This window comes from Mirounga leonina, unplaced genomic scaffold, assembly GCF_011800145.1.
Source record: "Mirounga leonina isolate KUSES-001 unplaced genomic scaffold, KU_Mleo_1.0 Mir_173, whole genome shotgun sequence".
Taxonomy (NCBI): domain Eukaryota; kingdom Metazoa; phylum Chordata; class Mammalia; order Carnivora; family Phocidae; genus Mirounga; species Mirounga leonina.
The window spans coordinates 72,850,409-72,863,952 of record NW_023270447.1 but is presented as its reverse complement, the minus strand read 5'-3'; the positions used below and the strand labels follow the sequence as shown (position 1 = coordinate 72,863,952).

The window sequence follows — 13,544 nt, the reverse complement described above, 5'->3', positions numbered from 1 at the left end:
ATGCTTAAGTCTATGTCAGGTCTATGTCTAATAAACACAATTTTTAGCAACTGTTAAAAGTAAGCTGTTCCTTGTCATCAAGAGCAAATTTTCTGAGTGTTAGCAATCTTTAAGTACAAGCAGAGTCCCTAGCCTGGAGTAGCCAAGACTCCTCAATTTTAAAGCCATGAGGTAGACACTGTGGACAGCAGCTTTGGTGTCATCAAGACCAGAAGCACATTTACCAAGTTCCGCCAATAGCGGCCTCAGTGCGCTTACTTACAGCTATCTGAGTGTCTAGATCTTTAATTACATCAGCAACGGCTGTGAGCCCGGTGAAATGAGAGGCAGCCATTTTCAAAAGCTACCTGTAAATGAACAACTGGCATCAAGCACCACCCTTGCCACAGAACCATTTTAATTGCATGGCCTGGCACATCTTCACTGGCCAGGATCCAAGCAAACCAGATGTGGAGAAACACATCCTTATTCTTGTCTCCTTATTCATACTGGGCACCGAGGAAAACATCTCCATCTCTTTCATACACAACTTTTAAAATTAATTAATGATGATTATAGTAATATAGATTCTCTTCCAATAAAACAGTGTTCTATTGTTAGGGATAAGCTAGCAGCGTATGAAAACATTGGCCAAAACTGTGAAATGAACCTGCAGGAATCAAGGCAGTGGTTTTCAGAACTTGGTGAAGCTTAGCAACCTAAGTGAGTATCTGCCCTGTCAACTCTTGCCCCGTACTGCTGCATTCCTCCCCCAACAAATTGTCTAACTCTCTAATATGAGAAATGACCTTTCCTGGTTTGCCCTTAACAAAAGCAACTGACAGGGCACCTGGGTGGCTCAGTCCGTTAAGCGTCTGCCTTCGGCTCGGGTCATGATCCCAAGGTCCTGGGATCGAGCCCTGTGTCGGGCTCCCTGCTCAGTGGAGAGTCTCCTTCTCCCTCTGCCCCTCCCCCAGCTTGTGCTCTCTCTCTCTCTCTCTCTCTCTCTCTCTCTCTCTCAAATAAATAAATAAAATCTTTAAAAATAAATAGATAAAAGCAACTAACTATGTACTGGTTAAGTGACCAAGAGAAAACTTGTTGGCCAAGAGTCAGCTGAGGAGATAGGAGAGCATCAGGATCACGTGTTTGTTTTTTAACCATATGCCTCCTTTTCCCTTACCCACAAATGTTACCACCGGAAGAATCAGGACAGGGAAAGATTGTTAACATGGTAATAGTTAACAAAGTATTTCACCACACTGAACATACCTTTCAAATAACATTCGCACAACCTTCAATGGGCTTCCCAAATAGTACTAGGTATTGCTCAAAATAAGTAGACTTTTTTTGTAACAGAGATTTCTGTATAATGGGAATTTCTATAATAAGACCTGTAGACAAAAATATAGCCTAACGGGGCGCCTGGGTGGCTCAGTCGTTAAGCGTCTGCCTTCGGCTCAGGTCATGGTCCCAGGGTCCTGGGATCGAGCCCCGCATCGGGCTCCCTGCTCGGCGGGAAGCCTAATTCTCCCTCTCCCACTCTCTCTGCTTGTGTTCCCTCTCTCGCTGTGTCTCTCTGTCAAATAAATAAAATCTTTAAAATATATATATATATAGCCTATCTACACAGCACCAAAAATGAATAATCATTTATCAAATTAGGAATTAACCTTAAGGAATAGCTCCAGTGGCTATTAATGAAATAAGGGGAATCTGTACATTGTAAGAAAAATCAAAGTTTCTCTCTCAGAAACTAGACTGTACTTTACTGTTTTGTTGAGAAGCAAACAATACTTCTGCATTTTCAGTAATTCTGGGAAAGTGAGCTACTTCTTCCATTAAAACAAAACAAAGCAGATGATAACCAGACACTCATTACCAGACTGACACTGCCCTTAGTTTCCTAGACTGTTCCTTTATTTGGCTGTATTTAAAACACCGTATTCGTAGAGGTGATGATTACATGGGTTTATACAATGTCAAATTCATCACACTGAATATTTAAGATCTGTGCATTTTACTGTATATAAATTATACCACAATTAAGGACAATAAATCAAATCTCTTGCCCCCCCACCCAAATAAGTAAAGGACTGCACTCTCAGGCAGTTAACCCAGAAAAATGAAAACCTGTGCTCCCATGCAAACCTATATGCTAATGTTCATAGCATTTATCAATAGGGAAAAGACAGATCATTGAATAAATGATGGTATATGAACATTAGCATCTGGAAAATATGTGGTTTCATGTTTAAAATTTAAAAATTTGATCCACCTGGAATGAGAGGGGTATATGTATTCCTTCATATATTCCTCTATTCCACTTTCTTTAAAAGATTTTATTTGGGGCGCCTGGGTGGCTCAGTCGTTAAGCATCTGCCTTCAGCTCAGGTCATGATCCCAGAGTTCTGGGATCGAGCCCCGCATTGGGCTCCCTGCTCGGCGGGAGGCCTGCTTCTCCCTCTTGCACTCCCCCTGCTTGTGTTCCCTCTCTCGCTGTGTCTCTCTCTGTCAAATAAATAAAATCTTTAAAAAAAAAAATTAAAAAATATATAAATAAAAGACTTTATTTATCTATTTGACAGAGAGAAAGAGAGAGCCAGAGAGCAGCTGCTTAACCGACTGAGCCACCCAGGCATCCCGGCGCCTGGAACTTCTATATGTTCTATGTCTCACCACTGTTGTTAGTTGCTACTTGACTTTTTAAACTCCTGTAGGACAATAAATCTGATTTTATTCCTTATTATAATCTTGGCACCTTAAAAAAAAAAAAGACAATACAAAAAGAGTACATTTGGGCGCCTGGGTGGCTGTCAGTCAAGCATCTGCCTTCAGCTCAGGTCATGATCTCAGGATCCTGGGATCAAGCACTGCATCGCCTCTCCTCCCCTTCTGCTCTCTCTCTCTAATAAATAAAATCTTTTTTTTTTTTTTAAGAGTACATTTAGGGTGCCTGGGTGGCTCAGTTGTTAAGCATCTGCCTTCGGCTCAGGTCATGATCTCAGGGTCCTGGGATCGAGTCCCACACTGGGCTCCCTGCTCAGCGGGAAGCCTGTTTCTCCCTCTCCCCCAGCTTGTATTCCCTCTCTCTGTCACTCTGTCAAATAAATAAATAAAATCTTAAAAAATAAATAAGGAGTACATTTATATAACATCTTTAAAATGATAAAATTTTAGGAATAGAGGACAGATTAGTGAGATTGTCAGGGACTGGGTGGCAGGGAAGCAGATGTGGTTATAAAAGGGCAAAATGAGGGACCTTTGTGATGGAATCATTCAGTGTCTTGACTGTGATGATGGATAAAAAGAACCTATAAAAGTGACTAAGTTGTATAGGACTTAATCCACATACACCCACAACTGAACACAAGTAAACAGATACAAGTAAAACTGGTAAATCTGAATAAGGCTGGTAGATTATATCAATGTCAATATCCTGATTGTCATAATAGACAGCAATTTTGCAAAATGTACCACTGGGGAAAACTGAGCAAAGTATACAAGAGATCTCTCTGCATTATTTCTCGTAACTACGCATAAATCTACAGTTATCTCAATATTTAAAAATTGGAAAAAAATTATTCTCAGCAGTAAATGAGAAGCACTTCTGGGGTACCTGGGTAGCTGTCAGTTAATCATCTGACTCTTGATTTTGGCTCAGGTCGTGAGCTCGAGGTTGTGGGATCGAGTCTCATATCAGGTTCCAAGTGGAGTCCGCTTAGGTTTCTCTTTCTCCCTCTCCCTCTGCCCCTCTCCCCTCAATCACGCTCACTTGGTCTTATTCTCTAAGATAAATAAATAAATCTTAAAAAAGAAAAGCCCTTCTAAAGATGACTCAAAGCTCAGGAGTCATAAAAGACTGACATGTTCAATTACATACAAATAAAGATGTCTGAAAAATAAATTTTTAAGTAAAAATAAAAATGTCTGCATGGCAACAAACATAATAAAATTAAAGGACAAAAGACAAACTAGCAAAAATATATGCAATATGTATCAAAGACAAAGGACCAATTTCTTTTACATATAAAAAATACCAAGCATCAATAAGCACCCAACCACCTAAAAGAAAAATTGCAAAAACAACAAAAACGACAGTACAAGAAATTCAAATAGCTCTTAAAGTAATGAAACGATCCTTAAAAAAAAAGTAATGAAATGATTCTTATTCTCATTGATAATAAAAATGCAAATTAAAACTATTTATTCCTCCTTTGGCAATGATGAAAAAGTTCTATACATACTGTTTGAAAGTTTTATAGAAAAATAATCATTTCACACGTTGTTGGAGTTGGAAGGGGGGTGGAGGATATAAATTAGTTAGGTCTCTACAAAGGGCTACTTGGCACTATCTACCAAAATTAAAAAAGCATGTATTGGGGCACCTGGGTGGCTCAGTTGGTTGAGCATCCAACTCTTGATTTTGGCTCAAGTCACAATCTCAGGGTCTTGAGATCAAGGCCTGCGTCGCATAGAGCCTGCTTAAGATTGTCTCTTATTCGGGGCGCCTGGGTGGCTCAGTTGGTTAAGCAACTGCCTTTGGCTCAGGTCATGATCCTGGAGTCCCGGGATAGAGTCCCGCATCGGGCTCCCTGCTCGGCAGGGAGTCTGCTTCTCCCTCTGACCCTCCTCCCTCTCATGCTCTCTGTCTCTCATTCTCTCTCTCTCTCAAATAAATAAATAAAATCTTTAAAAAAAAAGAAAAAAAAATTAAAAAAAAAAAGATTGTCTCTCATTCTTCCTCTGCCCCTCCCCCCATTCACGCACGCGTTCTCTCTCTAAAAAAAAGAAAAGCATATATTGTTTTGATCCCATAGTTCCATCTTTAGCAATTTATATTATAGTTGGATATCTATGTAAATAGAAAACTACACATACGAGGAATATCAACCTAAATGTCCAACAAAAGTGATATAGTTAAATAAATTAAGGTATAACCACAAAATGAAATACATTGAAAAAGAATAAGACTCATGAAAATATTAAGCTGGGGCGCCTGGGTGGCTCAGTTGGTTAAGTGACTGCCTTCAGCTCAGGTCATGGTCCCAGGGTCCTGGGATCGAGTCCCGCATTGGGCTCCCCATGCTCTGCAGGGAGCCTGCTTCTCCCTCTGTCTGCCACTTCCCCTGCTTGTGCTCTCTCTCTCTGTGAAATACATAAATAAAGTCTTTTTAAAAAAATAAAATAAATTAAAAAAAAGAAAATATTAAGCTGAATGAAAGAATCCAGGGGTGCATGGCTGGCTCAGCTGGAAGAGCATGCAACTCTTGATCTCGGGGTTGTGAGTTCGAGCCCCATGCTGGGTGTACAGATTACTTAAATAAATAAAACTTTTTAAAAAATTTAAAAAACAGGGGGCGCCTGGGTGGCTCAGTCGTTAAGCGTCTGCCTTCGGCTCAGGTCATGGTCCCAGGGTCCTGGGATGGAGCCCCGCATCGGGCTCCCTGCTCAGCAGGGAGTCTGCTTCTCCCTCTCCCACTCCCCCTGCTTGTGTTCCCTCTCTCACTGTCTCTGTCAAATAAATAAATAAAATCTTTAAAAATAATAATAATAAATAACAAGGAAGAGGACGCCTGGGTGGCTCAACTCAGTTAAGCACCTGCCTTGGCTCAGATCATGATCCTGGGGTCCTGGGATCAAGCCCCATGCTCGCAGGGGAGTCTGCTTCTCCCTTTCCCTTCCCCCGCTCATGTTCTCTCTCTCTCTCTCTCTCTCTCTCTGGCTCACTCTCTCTCTCAAATGGATAGGTGGAATCCTTAAAAAAAACAAAGAATGAAACAAAGAAGCTTATGAAATGACCTCTAAAATACACTGTTCATTGAAAATACAAGGTACAGAAGAGTGAGCATAATTTGTTATCATTCATTGAAAGACATATAATTGTAAATGCATAAATTATTCCTGGAAAGATACATAACAAACTGATAACAGCAGTTATCTTAGTGGGGAGGGGAATGGTAGTATCTGGGTGGCCTATGGGACCAAGGTGGAAGATTTACTTTTCATTGTATACCCAAATTCTGTCCCATGTGCATGTTATCTATGAAAAAAGAAAGTACTGTTTGGTTTGTTTCCTCTGAAAAAACAGGTAATTCTGACAACTGTTTTTAAAATATAACAAAAAATAGGGGCACCTGGATGGCTAAGTCACTTAAGTGATAGACTGTTGATTTCAGCTCAGGTGATGATCTCAGGGTCAAGGGATCATGCCTCACATTGGGCTCCGCAGTCAGTATGGAGTCTGTTTGAGATTCTTTCTCTCCCTCTCCCTCTGCCTCTCGCCCACATCACATACATGGGTGCAGACTCTCTCTCTCCCTAAAATAATAAATCTTAAAAAAAATATATAGCAGTAGCAACAAAAATGAACCTTGATCTATATCTCACACCTTATACAAAAACAAACTCAAAACTGATCACAGACGTAAAATTAAAAATGTAAAACTATAAAACTTTTACAAGAAAGCGTAGGGAAAAAAATCTTCATAACTCTGGGTCAGGGCAGGAATCTTAGATACAACACCAAAAGCACAATCCACAAAAGAAACTGATAAAATGGACTTAATCAAAATGTAAACTCCTGCTCCACAAAAGAAAATAAAGACAAGTCATAGACTAAGAGAAAATATTTACAAATCACATATCTGACAAACAACTTGTATCCAGGATATATAAAGAATTCTCAAAATTCAACAATAAGAAAACAAACAGACCAATTAAAAAAATGGGCAGGGGCGCCTGGGTGGCTCAGTCGTTAAGCGTCTGCCTTCGGCTCGGGTCATGGTCCCAGGGTCCTGGGATCGAGCCCCGCATCGGGTTCCCTGCTCAGCGGTAGGCCTGCTTCTCCCTCTCCCCCTGCTTGTGTTCCCTCTCTCGCTGTATCTCTCTCTGTCAAATAAATAAAATCTTTAAAAAAAAAAAAGGGCAAAAAAATCTGAACAGATTCTTCACCTAAGATATACAGATGGCAAATAAACACATGAAAAGATACTCAATATCATTAGTCATCCGGGAAATGCAATTAGGGAAATGAATACTAAATACTATTAGAATAATTAAAAATTTTTTAAAAAATACAAGTGCTGGAGAGGATGTTGAACAACTGAAACCATCATACATTTCTGTGTGAATGTATAAAACGGTGCAATCTCTTTGGAAAACAGTTTGGCAGGTTGTTTGTTTGTTTTTTAAAGATCTTATTTATTTACTTGAGAGAGAAAGAGTGATAGAGAGAGCACAAGTCAGGTAGAGGGGCAGAGGGAGAAGTGGACTCCCTGCTGCGCAGGGAGCCTAACTCGGGACTCAATCCCAGGATCCTGGGATCATGACCTGAGTTGAAGGCAGACATTTTTTTTTTTTTTTAAGATTTTATTTATTTATTTGAGAGAGAGAATGAGAGAGACAGAGAGCACATGAAAGGCGGGAGGGTCAGAGGGAGAAGCAGGCTCCCTGCCGAGCAGGGAGCCCGATGCGGGACTTGATCCCGGGACTCCAGGATCATGACCTGAGCCGAAGGCAGTCGCTTAACCAACTGAGCCACCCAGGCGCCCGAAGGCAGACATTTAACTGAGCCAGCCAGGTGCCCCAGTTTGGCAGTTTCTTATAACATTAAATATATATTTATCATATAACCTGGCAATCCCACTCCTAGGTATTTACCCTAAAGAAATGAAAACTTATATTCACACAAAAATTGGTACGTGAATATTTATAGCAACATTATTAATAACTGCCAAAAACTAGAAACAATCCAGATTTCCTACAACTGGTGAATGGATAAACTATGAATATATATTCATACAATGGAATACTACTCAGCAATAGGAAGGAAGAACTACTGATACATGCAACAACGTGGATAATCTCGAATGCATATGCTAAGTGAAAGAGGCAAGACTCAAAGGCTACTTACTGTATGATTCCATTTATATGACACTCTGGAAAAGGCAAAGCTATATGGATGGAGAAAACAGATCAGTGGTTGCCAGTGGCTTGGAGTGGGCTAGGGTTGGACTACAAAGGAGCAGCATGAAGAAAATTCTGGGGGTGGTGGGACTGTTAGGTAGCAGTGTGATGGTGCTTACATGACGACAGTATGCATTTGTCACAACTCATAGAACTGTACTCCCAAAAGGGTGGATTTTTTGGTATGTAAATTTAAAAACAAAACATCACAACCATTCTGAAATGGTCAATGCCTCCACATCCAAATTACCTGTTTACTGACAACTTTCATCAAGTCCAACTATGGATGATGCTGACCAAGCACAATGGAATGAAGTGACTGTTAAATAACCTGAATTCCATTACATAATATACCATGGTTGCCTTTGGGCTACTCAAGTTTCTAATTCTCAGTTACTTGGAATGCCAAGAAATAGGAAGTATTGCTGTGTAAAAACAGGCATTAACCGTGGGACAGTTTGGGAGAACACTTATAATAGTAAACCCTTATTAGCACCTACTATGTGGAAATCACACGCTATGGGATTTACAAAATAATTCCAGAAAGCCCATGCCCCAGTGATCTACAGTAAAAGTTATTTAGTAATTTTATCAAAACAAGATTGTGTGGCTGGGAGTTCAATTAAATACCAAGCCTATCCTCCCTCCCCCTTACCAGCTACATTTAAACTCTGGTTGATAGGCTGAGGATAACAAGCCCCACTGCTTTTCCTTTTAACAGCTTGTACCTCAAACAGAAATCGTTGCAACCCTATTACTGTATTAAGAGGATCTGATTTTTCAGAGGGTAGGAGATGGGGGGATACCTTGTAGTAGTTATAAGACTATGGCCTTTTGGGAGCCTGGGTGGCTCAGGTGGTTAAGCGTCTGCCTTCGGCTCAGGTCATGATCCCAGGGTCCTGGGATCGAGTCCCACATCGGGCTCCCGGCTCAGCGGGGAGCCTGCTTCTCCCTCTGACCCTCGCCCCTCTCATGCTGTTTCTCTCTCGCTCGCTCTCTAAAAAATAAATAAAATCTTTAAAAAAAAACGACTATGGCCTTTTCTAGACAACTCTTCCATTAACAGATTTTTTTTTAAGATTTTATTTCTAAATATACTCTACACCCAATGTTGGGGCTTGAACTTAAAAACCAGAGATCAAGAGTCGCATGCTCTTCTGACTGAGCAAGCCAAGTGCCCCACATATATCCACCTCCACAAGATTTTTTTTAAGTGGAGAGAATAGGGGAGTAGAAGACCAGATTGTCTTTAAAACCCTTTTACTTCTGAAATGTTTAGGAATTATTTAAACAAAATACTGGAATGAAGGGGACTGCTAGGCTGATGGCATAAAAGCCCTATCACTATGGTGCATGACTTAACTTACTGACTGGGTTTTCTACCTGTTTCTCTCCTCACTGGCTTCTAGATGTATCTAAACCAACTCATATTTCCCAGCCTAAAAAAACAGAATCAATTAATTGCATTCTGTAAGACTTGAGAACAACAGAAACATGGGATTTTTTTCCCCACTAGTTTTTTTGACTAGTTTAGTCCTATTTAGGTGGTTTTGACTTAACAGAAAGGCAGTATACTACAGTGGCTGAGGGCATGGACTCTGGGGGCAGTGTCTGGGTTCAAGTACCAACTCTGCCACTTATTAATTAGCTTTATGTCCCTGAGCAAGTTATCTAATCTCTTTATGCCTCAATTTCCTCATCTGAAAAATTGAGTTAATCATAAAGTGTATCTCATGGGATTGTTGTGACAATACATTGAGTTTATATATCTAAAGTACTTAGAAGAGTGCCTGGCACATGGAAAATACAAATAAATGTGTTTGCTAATATTATATAATATATATGCTCTCCTCTTCTAAATCTTAGTTATAAAAATCAGTGTATTAGAACTAAAAGGTTTCCCCATTGTAGTATGTGTTGGTGCCATCCTAAAAGCATTTTTATGACTTCAGACATTAAAAAAAACAATAGTGACTGAAAAAAAAATGGTACCGGTAAATGATCAACAGGAGGCTGATGAGGGGTACTATGGCACAAGGAAGACCCAAGTCAGGAGGGTTGGGTATCATCCACTTCTGCCACTGAATTATGTGAGCTCCCTTTGACTAGTTTCTACATCTATAGTTAAGCGTAGGATCAGACAGATTTTAAAGTCCCTTGCAGCTCTAAGAAACAGTGTAAGATTTTAGATTAGGTCCATATGTACTGATTTCAGTTTGTCTTCTGCATCCAGCACACCTGTTTCACAGTACAGACTCTAAACACTGCTGGTATATTGTCTCCAAAGTATTCTGGGGCTTTCCATGAAGACTGCAGATCAAAAGTAATATGTTCTGGGGTGCCTGGGTGGCTCAGTCATTAAGCGTCTGCGTTCGGCTCAGGTCATGATCCCAGGGTCCTGGGATCGAGCCCCACATCGGGCTCCCTGCTCCCCAGGAGGCCTGCTTCTTCCTCTCCCACTCCCCCTGCTTGTATTCCCTCTCTCGCTGTGTCTCTCTGTGTCAAATAAATAAATAAAATCTTAAAAAAAAAAAAGTAATATGTTCTATGTTCATATCTGCTCTAACACAATGATTTTCTGATCAGGTACTTTCAAATACTATTATAATAACTCAGTTCTAGAACCACAAATGAGTGAAATAAGTACATTTTGCAAATGTAGATGAGGATGTTAATTCAGGAATAAGTTATCATTAATTAAACCATCAAGTACTTTGAAATGGTGGCATGGGCATGCTTTATTTCACAATTTGGTGTAAGTTTTGATCACTTGCAAACAGTAGAGGCACTTGCAAATAGTATAAGCTAACTCTCTGGGAAAAAATAGTAGTTTCAACTAGTTAGCCCAATTTCCCTGATCATCTAGTTCATGTTACAATTAATTGTAAAGTTAATCCAATTTAGCTCCTTGTTCTTCAAGTTGGTCTTTCTTGGCCTCTTAAATTTCAAATTAAATATATCTTAGTCCATTGTGAGGAAAAGTTCTATTCAGGTCCTATTCTCCTATCTTAAATATCTATTCTTATTTAAAAACACAGAAATTTAGTTCTCCTCAAATACTACACTATATAAGAACCCTAACAAGTTATAGTACTTGACATAAAGAGAAGTCTTAAGGAGGAGGGGGGTGCTTTTATTCTTTTTTTTTTTTTTTTAAAGATTTTATTTATTTAATTGACAGAGAGAGAGAGACAGCGTGAGAGGGAACACAAGCAGGGGGAGTGGGAGAGGGAGAAGCAGGCTTCTGGCCGAGCAAGGAGCCCGATGCGGGGCTCGATCCCAGGACCCTGGGATCATGACCTGAGCCGGAAGGCAGTCGCCTTAAACCACTGAGCCACCCAGGCGCCCCAGATGCCTTCATTCAATGATATTTTTTATATAAGTGCTATTTCTATTTTGTTGATGGGCAAACTGATATATGGAGAGGAATTTAGAAAAGTTGAAAAAAGTTAGTCAAACACATAACATGGGTTTAGTACCATGTTTTCTGGCAAGGTACTTAACCTCTCTGAACCAATTGGTACTAACAATATCTAACTTGTGGGGCTGTAAGTGATAATTAAATATTTAAAAGTGCTTATGATGGTGCCTGATCAGTCTGAGTAGGTTTCAGTAAAAGATATTGAAGGGAAGTAACTCGTCCAAGTATCCTTGACATTCTTATCTAAAAGCAGCCATCTGGGGTGCCTGGGTGGCTCAGTGGGTTAAAGCGTCTGCCTTCGGCTCAGGTCATGATCCCAGGGTCCTGGGATGGAGTAGGAGTCAGAGTCAGGGTCGGAGTTCAGGGGGGGAGCCCGCTTCTCCTGCTCCCTCTGCCCCTCCCCCTGCTTGTGCTCACTCTCTCTCTCAAATAAATAAAAAATCTTTAAAAAATAAAATAAATAAAAAATAAAATAAAAGCAGCCATCTCCAGTAAATGCCTATACTAAAAATATAGGATACAACTTACTTATCTACAACTTTCTAAACTGCTTACTATATTTTTTGGGGGGAGGGGGCTTCGTTTAAAGGTTCCTTAACTGGTTAAGTGACATTCACTGTATTGATGTCAATACAGTAACAAGCCTCGAAATGAAGTACTAAATTTGTAAAAAATTTCCCTCTTGCGTTAGAAGTTAAAGCAAAGATTCTAGAAGCATGTTTTCAAGGATATTAGCCAAGTATTTCCTATTTGCTAGGCACAGTAGGGTACTATATCAAAATTATGATCTAATCAATCATTACCTCACTGTGATCCTATACCTTCTTTGGACCTTAACCTCTTTACATATAAAACAGGAGTTTAAAAAAGATTATCTTTCTGGGCCATCCTGTCCTCCCATCTCTAACATTCTTTGATTTGAGATGCAGAGATCTGTGCTCAATCAGGGTCGAGTGGAATGGTATTTAAAGCACTTATCAAGTATATAACTGAGTTCAAACGGCTTCGACTTCACATCAGAGCTTCGTAAGAAGGAAGCAGAAAACGAAGATGCTTGCATGGGGCTTTCCTAGAGAAAGTATCTGGCACAAGAAAAGCCTGCCAAAAGCCAAGCAGGCAGCGGGAAGGAAGGGTCTTCTTCCCCTGAATACATCCTTTACCACTCTGGATTCAGAGTATATGAGGAAAAAATAGATCACTAGATCTTTTCCCAACTCTCTCCCTTTCCCTTGGAGTCTGATCTCGCAGCCATGGCCCCTTATACTCTCCGCTCTGGGGAGCTCGGGTCTTCACAGCCCTGTTCCCTCAGGTACTTCGGAGTCTCCAAGCCCAGATCCCGTCCCCACAGAAGCCCGTCTTCATTGCCCGCTGCTGTTCCTTCCAAACCCAAGTGTTCTCTGAGTGCTCCTGCCCCTTAGGAACCTAAGTCTTCGCTGCCCTGTTTCTGACTCCTTAGGAGCCTGGATCTTCACTGTCCCGCTTCTGTCTCTTAGGAGCCCAAGTCCTCACAGCTCCGCTTTTACCTTTCCGAAGCCCGTGTCTTCACGCCCCTTTCCCTTCCGACCCTCTCCTCTTAGGAGCATGGGTCTTCACAATCCTGTCCCTCTCACACCGCTTTCCCTCAGGTGCCGGAGAACTCACATCCGTCCCCGTTCCCTAAGTCCCGTCTACAGCCCGGGTCCCCACAGCCGCGTCTTCTCCGAGCCCCGATCCCCAGTCCCGTCCCAACAGCCTGATTCCTCGCACAACCCGGTCTCCTCCACAACCTAGTTCTTCAAACACTGACCCACTGTGGGTCTGGGTCCTGACTCCCTCCTCCCGCTCTTCTTCCTCAACTGCCAGGGCCCAAGACTCACAGGCAGCAGCGTCTATCTCCCCATGATATGCGGAGACTGCCCCAGTGAAGCGTTCGTCTCAGCAGCCGGTCCGACTGCTGGGCCCTCCCCGAGTACTTCCGGCACCGCTCCCCGCCTCCAACCCGGAAACGCGCGGCTCTTCCGGCCGGCGGGCGCGCGCCTGGCTTGCGCAGGCGCAGACTGCCCTCTGACACGTGGTCGGGGTCCTAGGCTATTGCTCCGCTCCGGGCGTTGTGCTTTTTCTTGCTTGTGGTTGACTGGCAGCGTGGGTGAGCCCTTCGCCTTCTACCCAGGTGTTACGAACCCTGCCCTTGCTGTTT

General features: G+C 41.6%; 1 protein-coding gene across 3 annotated transcripts in view; it reads right to left on the bottom strand.

The window, feature by feature from the left end:
* The window catches only part of TAF12 (TATA-box binding protein associated factor 12), a 33,016-nt gene extending 19,687 nt beyond the window's left edge, over positions 1 to 13,329 (bottom strand). The window contains exons 1-2 of one of the 3 annotated variants that reach the window (XM_035019308.1): positions 13,225 to 13,329; positions 263 to 347 (exon numbers count right to left, since the gene is read on the bottom strand). In XM_035019308.1, the coding sequence (XP_034875199.1) occupies positions 263 to 334 (72 nt within the window). In that variant the 5' untranslated portion in view covers positions 335 to 347; positions 13,225 to 13,329. Of the gene's footprint in view, positions 1 to 262; positions 348 to 13,224 lie in introns of those variants that run through there. The other 2 variants (XM_035019310.1, XM_035019309.1) reach the window with 2 other exon arrangements.
* Positions 13,330 to 13,544: the final 215 nt, after the last annotated feature.